This window comes from Miscanthus floridulus, chromosome 11 (assembly GCF_019320115.1).
Source record: "Miscanthus floridulus cultivar M001 chromosome 11, ASM1932011v1, whole genome shotgun sequence".
In the NCBI taxonomy this organism is placed as follows: Eukaryota; Viridiplantae; Streptophyta; class Magnoliopsida; order Poales; family Poaceae; genus Miscanthus; species Miscanthus floridulus.
Genome location: NC_089590.1, coordinates 41315802 through 41341068, shown reverse-complemented (window position 1 = coordinate 41341068; position 25267 = coordinate 41315802). Strand labels below are relative to the sequence as shown.

Below are 25267 nucleotides of genomic sequence, written 5' to 3'. Positions count from 1 at the left end.
AGGATCAGCCCAAGCTGCAGCCGCTTCTAGAGGGGCTAGAGAGGCTACAGAGTCGTGGCCTTACTGCGGCCGTGGTCATGGCTGCCTTCCATAGCCGAAGGGTGCTACCGCTGATGGCTCGACGACGGCGCCTGTTCGAGATGAGGCCGGGTGAGCCAAATGAGGGCATCCGGATGTCCTCCTCTGCCCTTTCCAACGAGGAAATTCTTCGCCGGGTGGGGGAGACGGTGGAGGCAAAGCTGAGGGGCGGCAACCTAACCCCCATCGCGATGCGCCCGTTGTGGGGGTTCCTCTCGCTGGTAAGTCGCGCGCCGCTGTAGCCCTCGAGCCTTCTCCGTTTCTCCTTAATTCTCATTCCCTTATTCACCGCTCCTACAAGGGATGAGGGACGTGCGTGCCTCTCCACCACCCGTTCCCGAGGACGCGAGGCGGTGGGCGATCAACCAGGCACACGCCGAGGCGCAGAAAAAGCGGAAGGACGCCAAGGCGGCGAAGCGCATGAAGAAGATCCTCGCGTGCGAGGAACTAGACAAGCACCGCTGCCAGCAAAGGAAGGATGGTCTGCCGTTGGAGGAGTCCCCATCGCCGTCGATATCGATGGATGCCTCGGACGAGGATGATGAGGGCGAGACGGGGCGGGGTCCCCTAGACCATCTCCCTGACGTAGGGGAGGCGGTGCCCGGGGCATTGGCAAGCAGCCTAGCACTCCCATGAGGAGGAGGAGCTGCCCCGGGGTCGGCGGTTGCCCACCTCGAGGCCGAGGCCAACACGCCCGAGGAGCGAGCGTTGGGCAAGTGTGCTGTCAGCCCGGTGGGCCCAGCGGCAGCGGTGGAGCAGGTGGCGGCGGGGGCGATGCAACTGCCCCCACAAAGGACCGAGGGGGCGTCGGGGTCCGTCGAGGACCATTCGGCGCCAATGGACACAGAGGCTGTGCCTCTACTGCCGCCACCACCTGTACGGACAAGGGTCACCATGGCGAAGCGGTTGCCGCCCCACTCGAGGTAGGTGTATTTTTGGTGGAGTTGTAGTGCTTTCCATCCGTTCTTTTGTCTTGTGCTGACCTTGTAAACACTTTGTCCTTAGCCGAAAGTGGCCTGCGGAGGTGCCTACCTTGGCGCCCCTAAAAGCGCTCAAGGTTAACCCTAGCTCCACCGCCCACTGGGTGGCGGAGGCGCAAGCCACCCTGCAACGTGGCGTGGCGTCGGCGAGGGCCGACCTAAAGGAGCCGGCCACCCAAGGAGGGGCTGCCAGGGCGGCCCTGACACAGGCAGGGGAGGGAGCGCCTCCGCCCCATGATGGCGAGGCCCATGGGTCAGATGGGGCCGAGGTTCCCTTGCTAGCAGAGGTCACCGGGATCGAGGTCCCCATGGTTTCATAGGCTGAGGCGACGGAGGCCATAGCTCCCAGGACCATCGAGGCCGCTGCGGTGGGCATCAGAGCCCCCACGACCGCCGAGGCCACGGTGGTGGGGGCCGGAGCCCTCGGGACCACCGAGGCCACGGTGGTGGGGGCCGGAGCCCTCGGGACCACCGAGGCCATGATGGCGGAGGCTGGAGCCCCCGGGACCACCGAGGCTGACGTGATTGTGGCGAGGCTATCAGCCCAGGAAGTGGAGATAGGGGCCGCGGAGGCCTCGGCGGCACCCTTCGTTCAAGGCCCGCCGTCGTTGTGGGAGAGCGCCCGGGAGGTGGAAGTTCTTTCGATCTCCTCCGATGATACTTCCCGGGCGCAGGAGATGGCCGGCGCCGAGGTGGCCGGTGTCGTGGAACAGCCGGTTCTAACGCCGGGTGAGGGAAGCTCGGCCCTTGTGCGAGTACGACCCGAGCCCCGCGGGTGGGATCACCCGCGTGTCCTATGGCAGAGCTAGGAATACCTTGGGGTAGAGCCTCTATTTGCCCTTGAGGATGCGACCGAGGGCAGTCGCTGGGACACGTTCGAGCAGTATCGCCAGCTGGCAGAGCGGTCACTATGAACGGCGCTGTCCGTGGTGGCCAACGATTTGCCTAGAGTCGCCCAGGTTCGTGCTTTCTTTTCTCATGCGGTGGTCTTTTTCTGAGTTTTCTTTGTAGGGATTGACCCCCTGTTCTGTTTCTCCTAGGAGCACGAGACCCGGTCCCTTGGGAAGTCAGTCTTTCTCCGGTAGGAGAGGGATGTCTGGGACCAGCTTCAGCGGTAGAAAGGCCTTCTTGCCAGCGCCAACGAGCTCCTGTCGGCACGGAGCGCAGAGGTGGAGGACCTCCGCCTTCATTGTGCTGACAAGAAGGTTGAGGCGGCCATGGCTTAGGAGCAGCTCGCCCCTCTGGCAGCGCGGGTCAAGGAGTTGGAGGAGGAGCTCACCCACATGGCCAGTGATCGGGATGCCTTCAGGTCTCGAGCCAAAGAAGCCACGGCCGCGGGCAAGGCTCTTGCTAGGCAGCTAGGAGCAGAACAGAGTGCGCACCAGCTGATGAAAGGCGCTTTGGATGAGGCCCTTGCAGCGGCTGAGGCCTCACGAACTGAGGCTGTGGTTTGGAGGGGAAAGGCCGAGGGTGAGTCCTAGTTCCCTCGTTTTATTCGCTTTTTCTTATGTTCGCTTACTAACTTCGTGGTGTGATGCAGAGCTGGGGAGTGAAGCTTCCAGGGTGGCCGAGGCTTCTTAGGTCGAGGCCTAGTGCCTGAAGGAGAAGGCCAAGGCCTCTCGGGTCAAGGCCCGATGCTAGGAGCTGAAGGCCAAGGGTGAGTTTCGTAGGCTTCCGTCCTTATTTGGCTTGTTTTTCCTCTCATTCAACCCCATTCCGTTTCCTGTGGTGCAGAGTCGAAGGCGGAGGTCACCCATGCCGCTGAGGCTTCCATTGCAGTGCAGACGGTGCTCGAGACTGAGATCAGGGAGCACGACGCGCTGAAGGGTGCTGCCCGTGCCGCCTGCGAGGCCCTGGTGGTCGAGGGGGTTCAGTCAGGTAGCTCCCTTGGGAGCCGTCTGATTGCGCTGAGCGGTCAAGTGTGTGAGCGGCTCCAAGGAGCGCTGCATACGGGCATCAAGCGCGCACTGGCCATCATCGCCTCGCACTACATCGGTGTTGACCTCCAAGCCATCAGTGATGGCTATGTCTTGCCCGATGATGACGATGAGGCCGACGAGGTGGTGACGAAGTTGTTGGAGGCGGCGGAAGGTCCTGGCATAGCGCTGGCAACATTGTTTGAAGAGGAGGTGGTCCCTCCCCCGCCGTCTGCTGATGCCGGAGGTCCTGAGCCCTGACCTAGGCCCAAGCGGCCATGTAAATAGAGTAGGAATTAACTTTGTATTGTAACGCTTGTGGCCGCCGAGGCCTTTTTTTTAAAGTACTCATGTTTCTTCAATTGCTTGTCTTGTATTTCTGAGCCTCTGCCCTCTTGTTGTCTCCGATCTGATTTCTTTGCAAAAAACCTCCTTGGAGCCTAAGCCGTCCCCTAGGCGAAAGGTGGTGAGGGAGCGCCGTAGCTCGGAGGCTTAGGCCATCTCGCGACTCTACCAGCCTTCTAGCCCTGAGATGGGCTTTTGGTCCTTGGGTTTTCCGCAACCGATTCGTCAGAGCGTGCTAGAGGGTTTGGCATAGGAATTTTTTCAAAAAACGACTAAAAAATGGTGCATGGTACTTAGGGGGAATCCCCCATCTAGCCCCCGAGGGAGATTCGGTTCTACGGAGGTAGAGCCAAGTCTCCCTTACAGTGTCATCGTATTGCCAAGACCAACGATAGGCTCAGGGGGGGGGGTTTCTCGAAAAATTAGAACAACTAAAGAACGTTTTTCAATTGTATTCCAAAAAACAATATATACAATGCTTGGAACTTTAAGGGTAAAAGCGACGTAACTGTTCTATATTCCAAGCGTTGGTGAAGATTTCACCCTTCTCATTGGCTAGCTTGTAGGTTCCGGGCTTCAGCACTTGGGCGATGATGTACGGTCCTTCCCTTGGTGGGGTCAGCTTGTGGCGACCCTTGTTGCTCTGCGCCAGCCTCAACACTAGGTCGCCTACCTTCAAGTCTTGTTTTCGGATACACCAGGCCTGATAGCGCCATAGGGTTTGCTGGTATTTAGCTAAGTGCAGCAGCGCGATGTCTCGGGCTTCCTCCAGTTGGTCGAGGGCATCCTCTCGGGTGGTGCGGTTGCTGTGTTCGTTATAGGCCTATAGCCTTGGGGAACCATATTCCAAGTTAGTGGGGAGGATGGCCTCGACCCCATAGACCAGGAAGAAAGGCGTGAACCCTGTGGCTCGGCTTGGAGTGTTCCTCAGGCTCTAGATGACCGATGGGAGTTCGGCGAGCCATTTCTTGCCAAACTTCTTCAACCGGTTGTAAATTCATGGCTTGAGGCCTTGTAGGATCATGCCGTTGGCATGCTCTACTTGGTCGTTGGTCCTTGGGTGTCCTATGGTCGACCAGGCCACACGGATGTGGTGGCCATCGTAGAACATCAAGAATTTTTTGTCGGTGAACTGTGTCCCATTGTCGGTGATGATGGTGTTAGGGACCCCAAACCTGTGGATAATGTCAGTGAAGAACAACATTGCTTGCTCGGATTTGATTTGATTGATCGGACGAGCCTCGATCCATTTGGAGAACTTGTCGATTGCTACTGGTAGATGGGTGTAGCCCCCAGGGGCCTTTTGCAGAGGCCCGACCATGTCGAGCCCCCACACGGCGAACGACCATGTGATGGGGATGGTTTGGAGGGCCAGGGCTGAGAGATGTGTCTGCCGAGCATAGTACTGGCATCCTTCGTAGGAGCGTACTAGCTTGGTGGTGTCGGCAACCGCCGTCGGCCAGTAGAACCCTTGGCAGAAAGTGTTTCCTATGAGCGTCCGAGGCACCGTATGGTGCCCGCAGGCCCCTGCGTGCAAGTCCCAAAGCAGGGCTCGGCCTGCCTCGGCGGTGATGCATCATTGGAGGACACCGGAGGGACTTCGCCTGTACAATTTGTCATTGTAGAGGACGTAAGTCTTGGCTCGGCGCGCAAGCCGTCGGGCTTCGGTCCTATCACTAGGAAGCTCCCCCCGATCAAGCCAATCAAGGAATGGGATTTGCCAGTCCACGTCTTGGTCGGTCTGGGGAGGCTCGGTGTTAACTTCCATGACCTCGGGCTTGGTCGAGAGAGTCTTGGCAGCGGAGGGGGCATCGAGCCCTGTCGTGGGTTCGACAGGTAGGCCCTCCTCTGCTACCAAGATGTGGTCAATGGAAGGTTTGTGGAGGTCCCTAGCAAAGATGTTCGGGGGGACCAGAGCCCGTGCCAAGGCCATCTTTGCCAGTTCGTCGGCGGCCTCGTTGTACTTCCACATGATGTGGTTTAGTTCGAGACCATCGAACTTATCTTCTAGGTGGTGTACCAACTAGCAATACGCCTCCATTTTGGGGTCGAGGCAGTTTGACTCCTTCATGACCTGATCGACGACGAGCTACGAGTCGCCCTAGACGTCAAGATGCCGTACCCCAAGTTCGATGGCGACTTGTAAGCCGTTGACAAGGGCCTCGTACTCGACTGCGTTGTTGGAGGTGGCGAAGTGGAGCCGCACCATGTAGCGCATGTGTACTCCGAGGGGCAAGATGAAGAGGAGACTTGTGCCTACCCCGGTCTTCGTCAGAGACCCATCGAAGTACATGGTCCAGCGTTCTGTCTGGACTTGAGCAGGTGGTAATTGGGTGTCGGCCCACTCAGCCACAAAATTAGCCAAGACCTAAGACTTAATCGCTTTTCGAGGCACAAAAGACAAGGCTTCCCCCATAAGCTCGATGGCCTAGTTGGCTATCCTGCCTGAGGCTTCCCAGTTATGGACTATCTCTCCCAAGGGGAAAGATGATACCACGGTCACTGGGTGGGACTCGAAGTAGTGACGCAGCTTGCGCTAGGCCAGGACTACGGCATAGACCAGCTTCTGGATGTGGGGGTGGCGTGTTTTGGTCTCAGAGAGCACTTTGCTGATGAAGTAAATAGGTCATTGGGTGGGTAGAGCATGCCCCTCTTCCTACCTTTCTACTACTATGGCAGCGCTGACCACTTGGGTCGTTGCGGCGACATAGAGTAAGAGGGCCTCATCCCTGGCCGGTGGTACTAGGATGGGAGGATTGGTGAGCAGTGCTTTGAGCCTGTCGAGGGCTTCTTCGGCCTCGGGGGTCCAAGAAAAGCGCTTGGATTTTCTCAAGAGTTGGTACAGAGGCAAGCCTTTTTCGCCGAGGCACGAGATGAAGTGGCTCAGGGCGGCAAGGCATCCCATGACCCTCTGCACTCCCTTAAGGTCTCTGATTGGTCCCATGCTGGTTACGGCCGAGACCTTCTCTAGGTTGGCTTCGATGCCGCGTTCTGAGACTATGAATCCCAAGAGCATGCCTCAGGGGACCCCAAACACACACTTCTCGAGATTGAGCTTGATGCCCTTCTCTCTAAGGCATTTGAAGGCTATCTTCAAGTTGTCGACGAGATCCTCGGCCTTTCTGATCTTGACCACGATGTCGTCATCATAGGCCTCAACGGTTCGCCCAATGTGGTCGCCAAAGACCTAGGTCATGCACCGCTAGTACGTGGCCCCTGCGTTTCTGAGGCCAAAAGGCATAGTCACGTAGCAGTACATGCCGAATGGGGTGATGAAAGAAGTCGCAAGCTGGTCAGACTTTTTCATCTTGATTTGATGGTAACCAGAGTACGCATCGAGGAAAGACAGGGTCTCGCACCCCACAGTGGAGTCAACGATCTGATCGATTCGAGGTAATGGGAAGGGGACTTTTGGACAAGCTTTATTCAAACCGGTGTAGTCTACACACATCCTCTATTTCCCATTTTTCTTCCTAACTAACATGGGGTTAGCCAACCACTCTGGGTGGGACACTTCCTTGATGAACCCGGCCACCAAGAGTTTCTGCACTTCCTCAGCCCTACGCTTTTCCTCATCAAATCGGCGTAGGCATTGCTTCACCGGTCTAGAGCCGGCCCAGATGTCCAAGGCATGCTCGGCGACCTCCCTCGGTATGCCCAGCATGTCCGAGGGACTCCATGCGAATATGTTGGCATTTGCATGGAGGAAGTCGATGAGCACGACTTCCTATTTGATGTCGAGGGTGGCGCTGATCCTTAGCGCCCGGTCATCGGGGCAGGCGAGGTCGACCGGGATGAGCTTGATGGCCTCCGTGGGCTCGAACGCCCCTGCACGATGCTTGGAGTTAGGCGCCTCGCCACCGAGTTGGTCGAGGTTGGCGATGAGGGTCTCGGCCTCCGCAAGAGCCTCGGTGTACTCGATGCACTCGATGTCGCAGTCGTATGCATGTTCGTACGTGGACTCAATCGTGATGACACCGTTGGGACTCGGCATCTTGAGCTTGAGGTAGGTATAGTTGGGGACTGCCATGAACTTGGCATAGCACGGCTGCCCCAGGATGGCATGGTAGGTTCCCCTGAACCCAACCACCTCAAAGGTAAGGACCTCCTTGCGGTAGTTGGAGGGGGTGTCGAAGCAAATGGGAAGATCGATGCGCCCAAGGGGTCATGTGCGTTTCCCCGACACGATGCCTTGGAAAGGTGCGGTGTCACCTCGGAGCCTCGACCGGTCGATTTCCAAGAGCTCCAGGGTGCTGGCGTAGAGGATGTTGAGGCCGCTGCCTCCGTCCATCAACACCTTAGTGAGCCAGGTGTTGCCTACGATTGGGTCGACGATGAGCAAGTACTGTCCAAGATTCGGGACATGGTTGGGGTGGTCATCTCGATCAAAGGTAATTGCCTCCTGAGACCAATCGAGGTACCGGGGAGTGGCCACCTTGACCGAGAAGACCTCTCGGCGTTCCCTCTTTCGCTGCCACATCGTAAGGCACGCCGAGGGTCCACCAAAGATCATGAAGGCATTGTGTACCTCGGGGAACCTATCGTCCTTGTCATCGTCCTGGCCGTCGGCACCTTTCTGCTTGGGGTCGTCGTTGGGGAGTCCGAGCCTAGCATAGTAACGCCGCAACATGGAGCAATCCTCAAGGGCGTGCTTTACTGGGCCCTAGTGGTAAGGGCAGGGTTTCTTAAGCATGTTGTCGAAGGGCCTAGGCCCCTGGGGCCTTGGGGATTCTTGCGTTCTGCGGCCGTGACCAGATCAGCCTCGAGGATGGCCCGCTTCCCCTAGCGATCTTTTTTATTTCTTTTGGGGAGGTGGGGAACCGAGGCCTCAGGGGCCTCATCCCTCCGCTTCCCCTTGGTGTCGCTCTTGGGGAAGATGGCCCCTACAGCCTCTTCACCCGAGGCGAAGTTGGTGGTGATGTCGAGGGGCGCGGCAGCCGAGCGCGGCATGTTCTGGCCTAATTCTTGGACCAAGTCTCGGCAGGTGGTGCAAGAGAGGAAAGCCTGGACGATCTCTGAGTCGCCGATGCTGGGCAACTCGGTGCACTATTTAGAGAAGCACCGGATGAAGTCTCGGAGAGACTCATCTGGTTTCTGGCGATAGCTCTTAAGGTTCTAGTAGTTTCCAAGGCGCACGTACGTGCCCTAGAAATTCCCGACGAAGATCCTAACCAAGTCGTGCCAGTCATGGATCTGAGAGGGAGGAAGGTGCTTGAGCCAGGCTTGCGCCGAGTCTGACAAGAGCAAGGGGAGGTTGTGGATGATGAGCAGGTCGTTGTCCGCACCACCTAGTTGACAAGCCAAACGATAATCGGCAAGCTAGAGTTTAGGATTGGTCTCGCCGCTATACTTCGTGAGGTTGGCTAGTTGTCGAAACTAGGCTGGGAACTGAGCGCTGTGGATGGCCCTACTAGAGACCCGAGGACCAGGCGGTTCAGGAGAGGGACTGTGATCCTCCTCACTATCATAACGGCCACCTCGATGTGGATGGTAGCCCCGGGCGGGCCCCTCATTATCGTGGCGTCATCGCCTACTGACCACCTCATGGTCTGCCAGCACCTCGCGTTGGTTGCCGAGGCGGTCGAGCCGCTCGGGGACCCCGTGGGCTATTGGCGCCCGAGCAGGCTCAGGACGAACCGAGGCCTCCCTATCCTGCCGATGCGGTGCCAAGGGGAGGTCCAAGGCGGCTCCATGCCGCCGGGAGGCGGAACTCTCGGCCTGCTGCACCACGGCGGTCTCGAGGAGATCCCGAAGCTCGCCGCGAACCCATCGCCCTTCTATGGTAGAGGGCTCAGGCATCGCCCGCACTAGCATTGCTACAGCCACGACATTTTGGCTAGCACGATTGAAGATTGGGGGACGATCGTCCCCTTCGTCGTCGTTGATGCGGTGGTGCATGTCGTGGGCCCGTCGCTGGGCTCCTCCATTGTCACCGCGGCCCTGTTGCTCTTACTCGAGAGTGTTTTAGAGCTGTTGCAGAAGGAGTTGATCTTGCTCGACCTTGGCCTGAAGCTCACGGAGCTGCTCTAGGTCTGGGCATCGAAATTGTCCGAGGGCAAGCTTCTCGTTCCGTGCTACCAGTGGGACAGTTCATGAGGGTGTGGCATCACCTGTTCCCTGATGAAGCGGAGTACGGTTGCCTACCCCCTCGTCCTCGTCGCCCATGCTTGGCATCCCAAGTCCGACATGGAAGCACTCACGAGTGGGATCGTAAGTACCTTCATTGTCAGAGTCGGAGTAGCCAAAGCAATAGTCACTTATGGCCAAGAAGCGGCGCATGGTTTTGTGGTCATGGAGGTCAGAGAAATCCGCTCTAGCCCATGCCTCGTCCTCCTCCGAGGAGTCAGCATGGGTGTGGGTCGACGCGGTGGTGTCGAAGTCGAGAGCGAAGTGTTGGCGGTGCCCTGAGAGATCCACATGAGCGGAAGCGTAGACATAAGCATAAGAGGTGGTGGCATTTCTCAACCCGAAGGGGTAGGGAGATGGTGTTGTCGCCTGGCTCTGCTCCGCTGGGGTTGGCTCCTCAGGGGGTGGTGGAGTGGAGCATGATGTCGGGACATCGTCGGGTGCCACCGGCGTCTTTCCCTTGTCCAGGCTTAGGCTAGATAGGTCCCCAACCAGGGACCTCGCACCAACAGCTGGTCGTAGGATATCGGCGAAGAGTGGCGGGTCGCCCTAGGTTCACGTAGCATTAGGGTGATCCTGCTCGCGTTGTGCCCGGCGAGCACGGTGAGAGCGGCCGCCCGGGCGCCACCTGTGCCTGGGCTGCCGGTGCGTGATGTCGTCATCGGCAGGCGAGGCTCGAGGTGTGAGGAGTACCATGTCGTACTCGTGCCCTAGAGACATGAACTCCAGTCTCCCAAACCAGACCACCGTGCTGAGACACAGCGGTCATACGGGGTCTGCCATCCGGAACTTGTTGGGATGACAAAACTGACACGTAGAGACCCCTACCTGGCGTGCCAACTATCGATGTTTCAGACCAGGGGGGTCCTCAACCAACTATTGAATTTGTGTTGCGTGTTCCCCATCCCTGATGGTGATGCAAAGAGACACAAGGCTTATACTGGTTCAGGCAATTGGTGCCCTACGTCCAGTCTGAGAGATCGATCTTGTATTCCTTGCACCGAAGTGCTTGTAGTAGGGGGTTACAAGCTGGGTGAGAGAGGGAGCTAGTCCTAGGTCTCGGCATGGAGTGATGCGGGCTGCTTGAGACGTTGCTCTCAGGCGGCCCGGGTGTATGCGTGTTATAGGGTGTTGTTTTTGTGAGTGCATGTGTCCTCTCTAGAAATGGCCCAAGTCCTTTCCTTTTATAGTTGAAGGGAGGACAAGGGTAGTACATGTGCTAACTATACGGCGTCGTGTGAACGGAGGCAGTGTGTCCGAGCCCTATAGCCTTTTCCTGTGGTGGCATGGTCGTCGGAGTGGTCTGTCCTTGAAGCGTTGGGGCGACGTGCTGGTCACATCCGATCCTGTGCATCATGGGAGCTCTAGGGCTGCCTCGAAGCGGGCGCGGCGGTCAGCGTGCGGGGTGCCGTGGATTGACTACGCGCGAGGCCGAGGCTCGGTTGGTGCTGAGGTCGAACCGTGGTGGGGGTCTCGGCAGACGTGAATCTCGAGATGGCTAAGGCCCTGACGTAGAGTGCCGAGGCCTGGAGGGAGTGGTCGATCTGGTACGCTGGTTCAGAGGCAATGATGGCCCGGGCTAGACTTCCCATGCCGCGCTGTCTTTGGGGCGTGTGTTATGGGGCACAGCGTAGCGCCGGCCCTGATTGTGGGCATAGTGCTAGAACACAGTGGCCGGTAATCCCCGCTGCGCCTTGTCTTAGCCGGTATGGCGTTGATGCGACCTCTTGTCCCATCAGCCACTCCGTGGTGTCGAGCCATCGTCCGGCTGAGATTGCGGGAGTGGTTGACGCATTAATGGGATGCGACATGCTGTCGGGAAGGCTGGTCGAGGTGGGAGCGACGGGTTATTGACAAGCCAGCCTCGAGCGATACGAAGAATAGCTGTCCTGTTCGAGGCTGTACGCACGGGGCCTCGGGTGAGATGGAGATTGGGATCCTTGTCGAGGCCTCTCACAAGAGGCCTCGCCCGAGGCGGAGATTTCGTCAGGGTGTCGAGACCTCTCGTGCGAGGCCTCAGGCAAGGCGGAGAGCCGGTGGGTCTCGATGGGGCTGGTGATGAAACCATGGCTTACCTTCTGGCTTTGTTGTTGATTGGATTTAAGTGACTCTTTTGGTGGACGCTCGGGGTACCCCGTTTTATGGTACCCGATAGTTCGGTCACTAAGTGACCTAGCGTCCAGTCAGAGACTGATGCTAGCGTCTTCATGCTTCACCTGACCGGACGCGTCGGTCCTACCGAGACCAGCATTTGGTCACTTATAGTGACCTTCGTCTTTTCTGTCTAGGGCACTGGTGGCACATGTGTGTCTAGGGTGCCGGTGGTACATGTGCCAACCACCAAGTGTATCACCTTGTGCACATGTGTGTTAGCATATTTTCACAAACATTTTCAAGGGTGTTAGGACTCCACTAGATCCTAAATGCATATACAATGAGTTAGAGCATCTAGTGGCACTTTGACAAACCGCATTTCGATACGAGTTTCACCCCTCTTAATAGTACGGCTATCGATCCTAAATGTGATCACACTCACTAAGTGTCTCGATCACCAAAACAAAATGGCTCCTACCATTTATACCTTTGCCTTGAGCCTTTTGTTTTTCTATTTCTTCTTTTCAAGTCCAAGCACTTGATCATCACCATGGCATCGCCATCATCATGTCATGATCTTCATTGGATCTCATCCAGCCAAGCCAATGCCTAGAGGTACCAGAGACAGCAGCCTAGCAGGATGAGATCATCAGGGCCATTACAGCGATAGAGGAGGAGCAGCTTGATGCACAGCAGGCAGATGAGGTCGAGAGCGACCAGAGTGACAGCTCTAATGATGACTATCAGCCAATTCCATAGATGGCTCCTCGACCACACGACAAAGAGGCCAGTGGCTCTAGCTCCGCTCCACCACAACCACCGCAGATAGACCCGACACTCCTAGCTATACTAGAGCGGATGAGGCAGGACCAGGCATGCTAGGCACAGGAGACCGTAGCTGCACTTGCTCAGGTTCATGCACGATAGGATGAGTTTTAGAGGCAGTAGCAGGCCATGCAGCAGCAGCAGCTTATGATTTAGCAGCAGTTACTTGGCTTCATGCAGCAAGTATTCACTGCTATTAGGGTTGCTCCTCAGCAGTCTACACATCAGATCGGCTAGCCTACCACCTCCACTTTAGTGACTCTAGCTATATAGCCCATTGGGCTTTAGAGTCAAGGACAACCAACTACTTAGTTTGCTTCACCTATAGAGCAGGTGTCCCAGTGGTTTGCTTCACCAGTGACTGCTCAGGGTCCTCACTTTACTTCCATTGTTACGGGCTTCACTCCGACTCAGAGTTCTTCAGTGTTAGTGACGGATACCCCAGTCTCCAGGAATCTCGGTGTTACCTTCAGTGAGCTTACAAGGTAGCCTACACCTCTAGAGTTATGAGTCCCTGTCCCTAGCACAGCTGCTCTAGTTACCGAGACTACTGAGATGATTCTGTCGTCTATTGCATCATCTGAGCCACCTCAGATAGTCACTCCTACACTTGAGGCTTCAGCGATAGTGACAGCGGCAGTTGTGGCTCCACTTCCTACAGTGACACCCTCAGAGTCACAGGCCGTGCCAGTTATTGAGTAGACCCAGACCGTTTCATCTTTACTTCTAGCTACCGAGGGTTAGACAGCTTAGAGTTTAGGATCAGAGGATGATGCGGCTCAGTTCTAGATTTCTCACCGCACCTCAGTGCCTGACTCGACTGCTCCTATCCCATCGTCCGACCCTTAGGTTTTGGTGCTTAACGCCAAAAGGGAAGAGTGAGCGAGTATGTTAGATCTAAGGGAAGTGTTAGATCTAGGGGGAGCGTGTGAGATAGTCTCAATACGATTCTTTTGGTCTTTTGTGTGTGATACTTCATGCATTCACGTTTACTTTCATGCATTATATTATATACATGTGTTAGTGAGACTTATGAGACGTGTGCTCTCTACATTTATATATATATGTCATATCACTTGGTTATACTCATTTGCTTTGCTCCGCGTTTTACTCCGATTCAAATGAGCTTTACTTTATGTACTCATGCTTATTTCATATCTTTTGAGTACACCATGTTGGCTTAGATCATATAAGCATGTCTAACCCCTTTGTTTTTATTGTTAAAAGCTTATATGAACCAAGCATGTTGAAAACCTCACTCATCTCTTTTACATACTCGAGGTTGTGTTGTCATCAATCACCAAAAAGAGGGAGATTAAAAGCATCTAGGCCCTACTTGGGTTTTGGTGATTAATGACGACACGAGATTACTATGACTAACGTGTGTTTTGCAGAGGCAATTTGAGTTAGGTTATGATAATGAAAATTGATTGGGCAATCATGGTGGTCATGCCCCTAACGATGAAAATCATTTCAGTTTTCAAAGGATGGATGACAAGGTTAAGGACGGACTAGTTCTAAGTGTCGTTTAATGTTGGAGAGACACTTAGAGTAGTTTATGACTTTATTTTTCCTTTGGTCGTACTATTAAGGGGGGTATGAACTAGTAGCTTGACCTAGGTGAGTCTAGTGGGTTAGATGTGGTGCACACTTGTCAAACCTAGCACTAGGTAGCTCAGGGATAGCCCTAAGATCAATTGAAGTCAACTTCATTCACATAGGATTTCGAGTTGGAAGTGAATGGAGGGTTAAATAACTGACCAGACGCTGGTCTGGTTATGACCAGATGCTGGAGGGTGAGTCCGGTCAATTCATTTGATCAACTGCAGTCATCTGGTACTGACCGGACGCTGAGTGGAGGAGCACCAGACGCTGGGGTGCCTGCGTCTGGTCAACTCCAGAGAGGCTTTTGCTTGATTGAACGTGTTCGGTGGGTACTGACCGAACACTGGGGTGCCTGCGTCCGGTCAACTCCAGTAAGGTTCTAGACAAGGTTTTTCTTGTCCGGACGTGTCCGGTTGGTGCTGGTCGAATGCTGGTTAGAGTTCGATCAGAACTTAACGGCTCTTTCTGACATAGTAGCGCGCATAACTGACTGGAGCGTCCGGTCACCCTGATCGGTGAGTCCGATCAGCCCGTAGAGTGATGACTCAGTCTCCAAACATTATGATTTGAATGAAGGGGTATAAATACTTACTCCACTCGTCCATAGGAGGTCTCTTGTCTATTTGTTCAGCTGAGAAACACCTTTAAAGTGCAAAGGAGAGCAAGAGCCTAGTGAGGTGATTGAGATTTGAGAATCCAAGATTAAGGACCTCATTAGTGAATAGAGAGTAGCAAGTATGCATCCACCTTTCTCATTAGGCTTGTCTTGATCAAGTGAGAGTTTGTGCTTGTTACTCTTGGTGATCGCCATCACCTAGACGGTTTATTGATGATTGGGAGCTTGGTGATCATCCGACAGAGCTTGTGGATGAAAGTCATGTTATGAGCGGTTGTGGACGATTCACCGCGACGGAGTGTCAAAGAATTAGCCCGTAGAGAGCACTTGATCCTTACACGGATCAAGAAAGAGCTACACCCTTACGCGGGTGCTCCAACGAGGAATAGTGGAGAGTGGCGACTCTCCGATACATCGAGAAAACATCGCCGTGTTCTTTTCCCTCTCTTTACTTTGATAATTTATATTTAAGCAATTTATTTCATGTCTTTACATTCCTAGAATTGTTATGCTAGAATAGGATTGGAACCTAGGGTGCAAAACTTTTGTGCGGTAGAAAAATAGAAACACATTCTAGGCACGAGGGGTGAAGTAGACTAAGTGTAGAACTTAATTATTGCATTAAATTTAGCATTAGCCCAATTTACCCCCTCTTTGGCATCTTGATCCTTTCAGTGTACAAACTCTGCAAAGTATAAAACTGGTATATCAGCCATGCTCATGATCACGAGCGGCCTGGGCTCCTTACTGAATAGATGATGAACACTAATGATAATGATGATGCAGATGCTCACTTATGATTATTGTTTTGCTACACATTAATCTTATTTACATGATCATGTGGTTATTTGGGGCTTAAGCTAAACTTGTTGCTACTCAATTGCTAAAAATTATGACTCACTAAAAGATAATTGCAGTAAACCAGTGTCAACCTGTTTTGAGCCTCATAAACCCCATGTTATATTCAGCCTGTTCGCTTGTTGGTTTCTGGCTTATCAGCCATGGTACAGTATTTTCCTCTCACAACAAAACAACAACAACCATGCTTATTAGCCCAGAAACCAACCAGCGAACAGGCTAATTGCTAAGTACGACATGCACTTACGCTTGCTTTACTTTTCACTACTTGGACAAAAATTCCGGATGGGTAACAGAAGATGAAGCTTGATTAAAGTTCTTGAGGAGTGCTAGGCGTATATACCCCCAGTCAACCGTCCCTGTGGTGTTTGGAGGTTTCACCGGATGATTAGAATGTTAAGTTCCGCTAATATGATAAATAGTTGTCTCTATATAATTGACAATACTCATTATGTAACAAACATTTGTCTCTTGATACTATTGTAATTTGTCGTCTTATGTGTGTGACTAATTCCTAAGCACACATAGGATTATGCATGCGATTTTGTCCTTAAAATCAGATGTGACACGTAATATCCATGTATGACATATTCTGCAACCAATTGATCAGAGCAGAGCACACCCAGATTTCACTCTTCAGTTCAAGAAGATCACCACCGAGATCTGTTTCTGCACTCTCTTCAATCTGAAATAAGCACAAGAACTTCTGAACATGAAGGCACAGAAATCAGAATTTGTAAATGTTACCACTTCAAGGGATCCTGACCGAGTGAGTAAACAGCATATTGATCTGCATTTCTGCAATCTGACAAGTATCTTAATCCATGCCCACAATGGGAATTTATGCACGTCATGATTACAGATGATGTCATGTAACGCAGTGAATCTTAGACACTTGACTCTGAATGAATGGTGCCTGAAACAAGCAAGTGTTGCAAGGAACAAAGAGCTGGTGACATTCAGGACAAGACAAATTATAATGGTTAAAGAAATGAGTTGAGACAATAATGACACCCACAAAGATAGAAAACCTCAATTTCATGCGACAGATATGAATGACTCTTCCAAAGCCCTGTACTGCTGTACATGTTTATCTAGACATGCTGGCTTTGCCATGGCGAATCCCTTTCCAGATATATACATGTCACAATAGCAGATATAAGTGTAGGTCCCAGATATCTTAACATGGAAACCATTAGGAATAGTATTGGGGGGATTTCCGATCAAAAAAGTGCTGTAAATACTTTACTACAGCCCAATTCACCAGTAATCTCCACATGAACAGCTGCCACTGTTAAAATGGTGAAATCTGTACACATCTCTTAATACAATTTCTCTTCTTGTGACTTCAGAGGTAAATTTCATCCAACTGTGGCAGTCATCACACACACGAAGGTTCTTAATCACTCGAAGAGGAATACAAGGAGGCAAAGTCATTAACCCAAATGCAACAGCTAACTTCTCACTATGGACAAAAGCAGTAGGGTCTTTCTGCTCTTGCTCTTTTTCATGAAACAGATTAGGCTTCTCTTGCTTGTATCCTATTTTGGCTAACCTATCATTTAGCTCAAACAAAAACTTGTATATCTGATCAGATAAGGGGTGCAGCCGATCACCAACAAAGAACGCATGAACTGCATTCTTTACTTCAATCCAGCTTTGACCTGGTTCTTTTCTAATTCCTTTGTCTTTCATCATCTTTCTGACCTGATCCCTGTTGGCCCACTTGCCAGTAACAGCATATGCATTTGATAGGAGGACATACGATGCTGAATCATGGGGCTCTAACTCCAGGAGATGTTTGGCTGCAATCTCCCCAATTTCTATGTTCTTGTGTACTTTACAGGCACTGAGAAGTGTTCGCCAAACCATTGCATCAGCAGTGATAGGCATTTCATCAACAAATCTCCTTGCACGATCAAGTTGACCTGCTCGTCCAAGAATATCCACAACACAAGCAAAATGGTCAGGTGTTGGATTAAGTCCATAGACATTAGACATGGATTTGAAGTAACTAAGGCCTTCCTCAACCAAACCCACATGACTGCAAGCAGCTAACACACCTATGAACGTGACATCATTTGGTTTCAGACCTTCTTGCTTCATCTGATCAAATAAATCCAAAGCTTCTACTCCACGTCCATGCTGTGAACAACTTGTTATGATAGTATTCCATGAAACCTCATTCCTCAGTGACATTTCAGAAAAGATCATCTTGGCATCTTCAATACTGCCACACTTTCCATATAGTGAAATCAAAGCATTGGCAACTTCAGTTTCAGAGGTATGTCCTGTCTTAACAGCTCTACCATGTACTTGTTTTCCTTGTTTTATATCTGCAAGGTTAGCTAAAGCGCTAATAGAGGAAACAAATGTGAACACATTGTACTTGGCACCTGCTTGACCCATCTGCATGAATACCATGAGAGCTTGTTCATAAAGACGACTTTGCCCAAAACCAGATATCAATCCATTCCATGTGATCTCATCCTTGTGTTCAATTGCCCGAAACAAAGAGAAAGCTTCTTCACTTCTTCCACATCTTGCATACAGGTTTACCAACGTGTTCCAAATTGAAATATCAGCTGCATAACCAGAGACATAAACCCGAGCATGAATCTGCAGGCCCTGGCGCATTGCTTTGATTCCAGCACAGGCACTTGAAGCACTAGCCAGTCCTATGTTATCTGGCCAAACTCCATAGTCCTGCATTTCTTTGAATGTTGCAAGAGCCTCTTCACAAAAGTCATGCTGCACATATCCAGCAATCATTGAGGTCCAAGAAACCACATCTTTTTTATCAAGCATTTCAAGAATTTTTCGAGCTTTATCAAGATAGCCGTATTTAGAATACATATCTATCAAGACACCACTAACATACATATCAGATTTGAATCCATTTTTTATGCTTAATGAATGAATCTGCTCTCCAAGTTCAATTTGCCCACTGCAAGTGCAAGTCCTCAAAATACACGGGTAGGTGAATTGGTTGGGGCGTATACCTGTAGCTTGCATCTGACAAAAGATTTCAAAGGATTTTGCTAGATCACTAATCTGCCCATATGCCACAAGCATTAAATTCCATAGTACCACGTTTGTCCTATCACCCAAATTGAAGATATCATGTGCTGTTTCAATGTCACCACATTTCACATACAGATCGAGGAGTGAGCCTTCCGTTATGTAATCAAAAGACATACCTGCCTTCAGTAAATACGAATGGAGCTGCTTCCCCTTTTGAAGATCTCCCACAGAAGCACAGGCTGCAAGCAAACTAGCAACTGTCACACAATCAGGCCTGAGCCCTGACAACTGCATCTCATCAAAAATCTGCAAAGCACGCTCACCATGTCCACATTGAGCATGTCCTGAGATCAATGTATTGAACGTCACTCTATCACAGAACAGCATGTCACAAAATACCCTTTCTGCTAGCTTAAAGGATCCATATCCTAAGTAAAGTGCAATAAGTGCATTGCCCACAAAGGTCTCCGAACAGAATGCTTGCTTGTAAACTTGGGCATGGATCATCCGACCTTGTGCAAAAAGTTTTCCTTTAGTGCAAGCACTCAGCACACTAGACAGAACATACGGCGTAGGAACAACAGCACTCCAATGCATCTGGCTGTAAAGTCTGAAAGCTTCCTTCCCAAGACCATTCTGTGCATACCCTGACAGCATGGCAACCCATGAGACATGGTCCCTCGCAGAAAGCTCCTTGAACACCTGCCTTGCCTGCCACACGAGCCCATTCTTGGCGTACAAATCAATCAGCAGGTTGCCTATAAGGCGGTCAGCACCAAGCCCACGCACGACTGACGTCGCGTGGATCTCCAGCACGAGCGGCCATCGGTTGCCTCGCCCCCTGCACGCCTGCAGGGCACACGCGAGGTCCGTAGAGCCCAGGGCTCTGTGATGGCTAGCCTTGGCAGCGACAAGCGAGTGGAATTTCTCTGGGTAGTCATGCACGAAGAACCTGGCAAGTGATCGGTGCAGCGAGGTTGCCACTTCCCGGCGTGTCATTCTGCCGAACACCTCGGCCACGACGCGGTCGAGATCATCATCCGGTAGGTCAAGAAAAAGTATATAGGAGGGGCTGAGCAAAGCGCCCTAGACCAACATAAAGCCGTTATGCCCCGTACAAGGATGACACCTGAGGACTGGGGCGGTGGCCGGGTGGAGGCCTTGGGGCTTGCCACCTGGGGGAAATCCGGCTGGGGGTCGGCCGACTGCCGAGCACCGGTGGCCGGTGGCTGCGGCCGGCAGCCGGCTGGGACGGAGCAGGTGGGAGGCGGCGGACGGGGTATGGCCGAGCGACGAGGTGGCGGCAAGGTGCGGATGGCGCCGCCACCGCCGATTCAGCGAACGCAAACGGCGGGAGATTGGGAGAGGCAGCGGCGGGGATTGGGAGGGAGAGCGGCCGAGCGGGCCTGCTCCTGTGCGTTATTAGGTCTGCTGGGGCTGGGCCTTCAAAGGCGGATTTTTCATGGGCTGAAAAGGGCAAACTACAGGGGGATTCAGATTTGAAAAAGAAGTTCATTTTATCTGTGTCACTATGTTGCTCAAAAAAACAAAAATCTCTGTCACTAAACTATCGTTTTGATTTTTTGTCTTAACTTCAAAATTAGACGTCCTATCCATTTAACTCTCACAACTGTTCAAATTACGTCTCTTCTTGAGAGTGATTTGGAAAGGAGTTTTGTCCCTTCTATTAAAGAAGTCTGATAAATACTTCATAAGATCTTTTTATATCACAAAAAGTGTGTCTAATAAGCTTTTAAAATATCAAAAAACATTCTAGCGATATATTAGGATACAAAAAATTTAAATAAAATATTTAAAGACCATAAAAGTATCTTTACATACTTCAGAAAAATAGACTTGGCTTTATATAAAAATAAAAAATATATAGAAAATTCCCAAAACATTCTAATATATCTAACTAATATATATTATATAGTAAAACTGTGAAAGAATTTATAATTACATGTCACCTAATTAATTTCTACGCACTTTAAATCTCATCCCTTGGATGTTTAAAAAAAAACAGATCTAACACATGATAATCATTCACCCATATGCGACACACGGGCTCAAATTGAATGGTTCTTTTAGGGTTACTCAAATTGAATGGTTGATACAACCATTCACACGTGGTTCTAGCAAACCCATAATATCAAAGTTTAAGATCGATCCCTGTGACGTATTAACCTTGCTTTTATAAGTCAGATCTACTAACCAATGATCTCTCTCATTTTGTCAAGAATCGAAGGACTTTTCTTTTTTTTTTCCTTTTTGGTACACGTCCTTGAGCTCCTATTGAGTAGCAACCAAATAGCGAGTGTAGCTCAGTGGCTAGTTGGGTTCTTTTCACTTGACACTTGTATTTTTTTCAACTTTATTATAAAATTTAATGACATTGCACATGTGCTTGTATTTTATTTTCAAAATTATTAAAAGATTTAACAATATTATCATTTCAATTAGGCCAGTCTCAGCGGGAGTTTTATAAGAGTTTCATTTACATTTAATAGCCTGCCACATATGCATTTTTGATGACATAGCAACATTTTTATGAAAAGAGAGAATAATTGAGTTTCATGGGGATAAAACTCTCTTGGCATGATTATCAACTCTCTAAATATATCCATATAACCATAGAATAAAACTTTACATTGATAGTGTGTCTTTCATTTAAATTTTATTTCATTCTATATGACGTGTCAGTCTTAGAAATAACGAAATAATACTCTCCGCTGAAACTGGCCTAACAGACAACGTACTCGAAGGCGTCCATAGAAATATGTATGCGTGTGTATTTTAGTGTGTCCATGTACGCTCCGTTCGGCTTGCTGAATCTTGGCTGAAACTGAAAACTGGCTGAAAAATACTATTCTGACTGAATTGTTGTGAGAGAAAAATACTGTTCCGGCTGAAAAAATAAGCCGAACAAGTTGAATATGGAGTAAGCCGAACAGAGCGTAACGTGCTCTTTGAAATAAAAGAGTAGCACCCAAATTATTGCTCTGGCCCGGCCTAAACACTACCGGTGACGCAAACGCCTGCCGCCTGCGTTGATGAAAAACTGAAACTGATAGATCGATACTTGGTCACGGAGCTGCCGTTGATTTCGAGACAGGGCTTGGCTTGGCAAATTCCAAGATATAGCGCTAATGTCAGGAAGCGGGCGTCCGGGCGGCTGGACACACCGTTGGTGGTCCGCGCGACAATAGACCAAGACCCTCCCCTCCGCTCCTCCGTTCCTAAATAAAAAATTAGCTTGTCCATGTACTTGTTCCTATCCGCTCACTGGCTCCTATCCATTCGCCTGCCGCCTCTAGCGCTCGACCGCTGGCCAAACCAGCACACCACCGCCTCTGAGGCATCGACCCTGCCAGGCCACTCCGGCGCGCCGCCGAGGCCATCCTCCGTGATGCCTTCATCCCCCGCCACGTCTAGGGTGTGCTGGCCCAGGCCGCGGAGCAGGTGCTCGCCCAGGAGTGCTCATGTACCTCGTCCAGGTGTTCACCTAGGCCGACGAGCTCCATGCACCGCGACGACATCAAGCTCCGTGATTTGTCCAAGTAGAAAGGTGACATGCGCGCTAGAAACGCATATTGCAAAAGTATGTTTCAAGTGTTTCATTGTGCTGCAAGTATTTTATTTGGATGTTGCAAAAGTAGATCAGGATGTTGCAGATGTTGCAATGGTTGTACACGTATGTTGCAAGCTTTTGTTCCCAAATTTTTCAGATGTTTTTTCTAGACGTATGTTGCAAGTGTGTTTATCTGAATGTTGCAGGTGTTTCACACAATATGTTGCATGTGTTTTCTCTGAATATTGCATATATATTTTGCAATGGCTTTTTCAGGTGTTTTTACGAGTGTTTCAGACGTATGTTGTAAATGTTTCATTTGAATGTTTCAAAAATAGATCGGGTATTGTATCTCCCTCCTCGTCTTCTGCTGCCTCGCCTTAGTGTCTGCTCTTCTCGATGCCGATGATGTTTGGAAGACGTGGGCCCGCATGAGATGGTGGCATGAGTGGGGCGAGTCGTTCGAGCAGCGCAGAATTGGAGCGGGTGGGACATGTAGAACAGAGTAGGTGCGAGGCGGGGGTAGCGGCGTCCGGACGCAGATCTCGCGCTAGACGTCTGAGCGCTAGTCGTTTCGTATCTAGAGAGAACAATACACAGGACGAATCATACCATAACAACCTACACTTGCACAATGACGATTAAGAATGTACTAGTTCTAGCTAAGCTGCAAGGACAAGAGCACAAGTGCGAATCACAGTTTGAAGAACTCAAGATCGAATCCGAATGGAGCTATGGAAATGGAAGTGCAAGGTTGATCCATGCCATGCGTAGGACCGGACTACCTAGTACAGGTCTGCCTCCCTGTGCGTCCGGATGATGCAGTCAGACGTCGGGTACGCGACGCAGGTGAGCGCATACCCGGCGCCGACCTGCGTGTCGTCGAGGAACGACTGGTCCGACTGGTCGACGGAGCCCTCCAGTACCTTGCTGGCGCACGTGGAGCACGCACCAGCGCGGCAGGAGTTCGGGGCCGACGAGCTTCACCTTGTAGACGGCGGCGACGCGCAAGTCTTGCCTCGCTCTGAAGCCCGGCAATGTCGCCACGCTCCTTGTCCCTGGGAAGCTCAGGTGCAGGGGCTGTTTTGTGCTGTTGTTCAGCAGAGGCGCGCTCTTCTGTTCGATGGTCATGAAGTTGCAGAGAACTGGGGATGTGAAAGTTGCCATCTTTGGGTGTTTGATACCTGTAAAATACGTAATCAGAACGGCGAGAGGTGAATATTACATTAGCATCCACCATGCGTATGAAACTCAGCAACTCTCAGAGAACTATGCAAGTCAGAGAACTTAAGTCAGGTAAGGACCTGTTCTATAAGGGTAGCAAGGGGACTCTGAGCTTTGTTGGAACTCAAAAACATGTTTGTGAACAGGTGTTTATGACCGTGGAACTTTTTAGAAAAATAAGAACATACGCCCCAAAACTACCATGTTCACTATCAGAAAAGTTATTGGGGGTTTTATTGTTTCTAAGTAATAGTTGATAGCTTCAACAGCATATAACTGCAAAAATTACGGGTCACAAAGTACATACTATGAATTGAAACTGTATACAAAGTTCTGAGCAACTACCCAACATAAACATTTTCTTTTTTTTCCGAAGCAACCTCCAAAAAGGGGAGAGAGTAAGGAGTCCCCGCTATTCACTATAGGTAGAAAAGAGGTGGTTTATAAGAAAAACCGGGCCTACAAGCATACAATGAACGGTTTATTAAGGAAAACCCAACAAAAACCTAAGTACACCAGTCCAGATGACCAAACCCAATCAACCCACTAACACACAACGACAACACAACCGACGAAGCGAAAAAAAAAGAGATCCAACCTAGGAGGAACTAGGTGATTTTTCATTAACAAGAGAAAATAAACACCCAAATTCAATAAAGACAGGACTTAAACCTGGATGGTTGAGTACATTGCCACACTTCTCACCCAACCAGTTGAACTAGGCTCCCTTCCTCCAACCGACGAAGTGCACCACGCGTAGGCTCACTTCCTACAACCGACGAAGTGCACCACACGTTATCGTTGCCAAGCTTGTCACGATAGCGACAAGCAGCTCCGACCCCCACATGGCCACATCAGCCAAAGCCCCCAAGCCACACCACCTAAACATGACTATCCCCAACTTCCCGAGAAAGAGATCACAACATGTCATTGTTGCCGAGCTCTGATGAACTCCACATCAAAGCAGCTCCAGCTTTGCCACGGCAAGCCACCCTAGGGGAACAGACGACATTTTCAGTAATGCATATACGGTGCAGAATAGCTTAGCTACACAGTGCTGCTAAGCAACCAGTAGGCCTTTATTCTGACTAACGTGTACAGTTGAAGGTAGGCCCTAGTGCACTACTGAATTAGGCAGTAGCATCTGCTTGTATGAGACTGATGAGTTCTAGCAACGTTAGCCGGTAACGCTATAGAAAAGAGAAATGAGTATTTTTTTTAAAAAAAATATCATTTTTTTGAGAGAGAAGCTTGGCTTATACATGCAGTCCATATTGTGCTTCCCCTGGCCACCTTTTGGATGGCTAAAAGCAATAAGTTTTAAAATTAAGCACTAAAAAGTGGACACAGCAGGTTTTGAAGCAGGATGTGGCAGCATATCAGATTTTTTCTTTCCAGAAAAGACCTAAATATAAATATGTGGCCTACACTTCCTTAAAGTAGAAATATCAAGAAAAGAATCCAAGTTCTAACCAATAACATTTACCAGCTGTTCTGACCTGGATATTGATGTAGACACTACCTCAAATACGCATAGACACTAGAAGTGCATGACACAGATCAGAAAATCCGGTGCGGCGGTTCGCCCAGAAGGCCAGAAACCTTCTTATCGCTTACTCCCTCCGTTCTAAAATATCTGTTGCTTTCGTTTCTCGAGAAACAACTTTGATAAAATATATATTACAAAATATTAATATTTGTGGTACGTATCATTGGAAAGATTTTTAAATCTAGTTTTTTAATAAATTTATTTAGAGATATACGTATTTTCTATAAATTGAGTTAAATTTGTGACACGAAAATCGAAAACGATAGATAATATAGGACATAGTGAGTATCGCGTAAGAGACGGATAGTACGAGCAGGGCAGAGCACGCTTACCTCGCAGGTGCGCGGGCACTGGTCAGGCGAGGCGGCGGGGGATGGGTGCGGAAGAAATGGAGCGGTCACGGCAGCTAGGGAATTGGGATGGGATACGGATTAGAGTGGAAACTGCTGCGACTGA

The 25267-nt window shown here is 50.6% G+C and overlaps 2 protein-coding genes and 1 pseudogene across 4 annotated transcripts in view; 1 reads left to right on the top strand and 2 right to left on the bottom strand.

Moving 5' to 3' along the window:
- LOC136491823 (uncharacterized) overlaps positions 1–714 on the top strand; it is a 29698-nt gene extending 28984 nt beyond the window's left edge. The window contains exon 4 of the mRNA XM_066488050.1: positions 380–714. Within this exon, the coding sequence (XP_066344147.1) occupies positions 380–714 (335 nt within the window). The remainder of the gene's footprint in view (positions 1–379) is intronic.
- Positions 715–15731: 15017 nt separating this feature from the next.
- On the bottom strand, positions 15732–19816 carry LOC136493300 (pentatricopeptide repeat-containing protein At4g13650-like). 3 transcript variants are annotated; one of them, XM_066489367.1, is made up of 3 exons: positions 16462–19816; positions 16210–16359; positions 15732–16128 (listed from the first exon to the last, which is right to left on the bottom strand). In XM_066489367.1, the coding sequence occupies exon 1, from the start codon at positions 19464–19466 to the stop codon at positions 16704–16706; it is 2763 nt and encodes a 920-aa protein (XP_066345464.1). In that variant the 5' UTR covers positions 19467–19816; the 3' UTR covers positions 15732–16128; positions 16210–16359; positions 16462–16703. The 3 variants fall into 3 exon arrangements, with proteins under 3 accessions (XP_066345464.1, XP_066345465.1, XP_066345463.1); XM_066489368.1 differs by having other exon boundaries at positions 16210–18706; positions 18791–19816; XM_066489366.1 differs by having other exon boundaries at positions 16210–19816.
- Positions 19817–22706: 2890 nt separating this feature from the next.
- On the bottom strand, positions 22707–23479 carry LOC136491146 (ferredoxin-3, chloroplastic-like; annotated as a pseudogene).
- Between the last annotated feature and the right edge of the window lie 1788 nt (positions 23480–25267).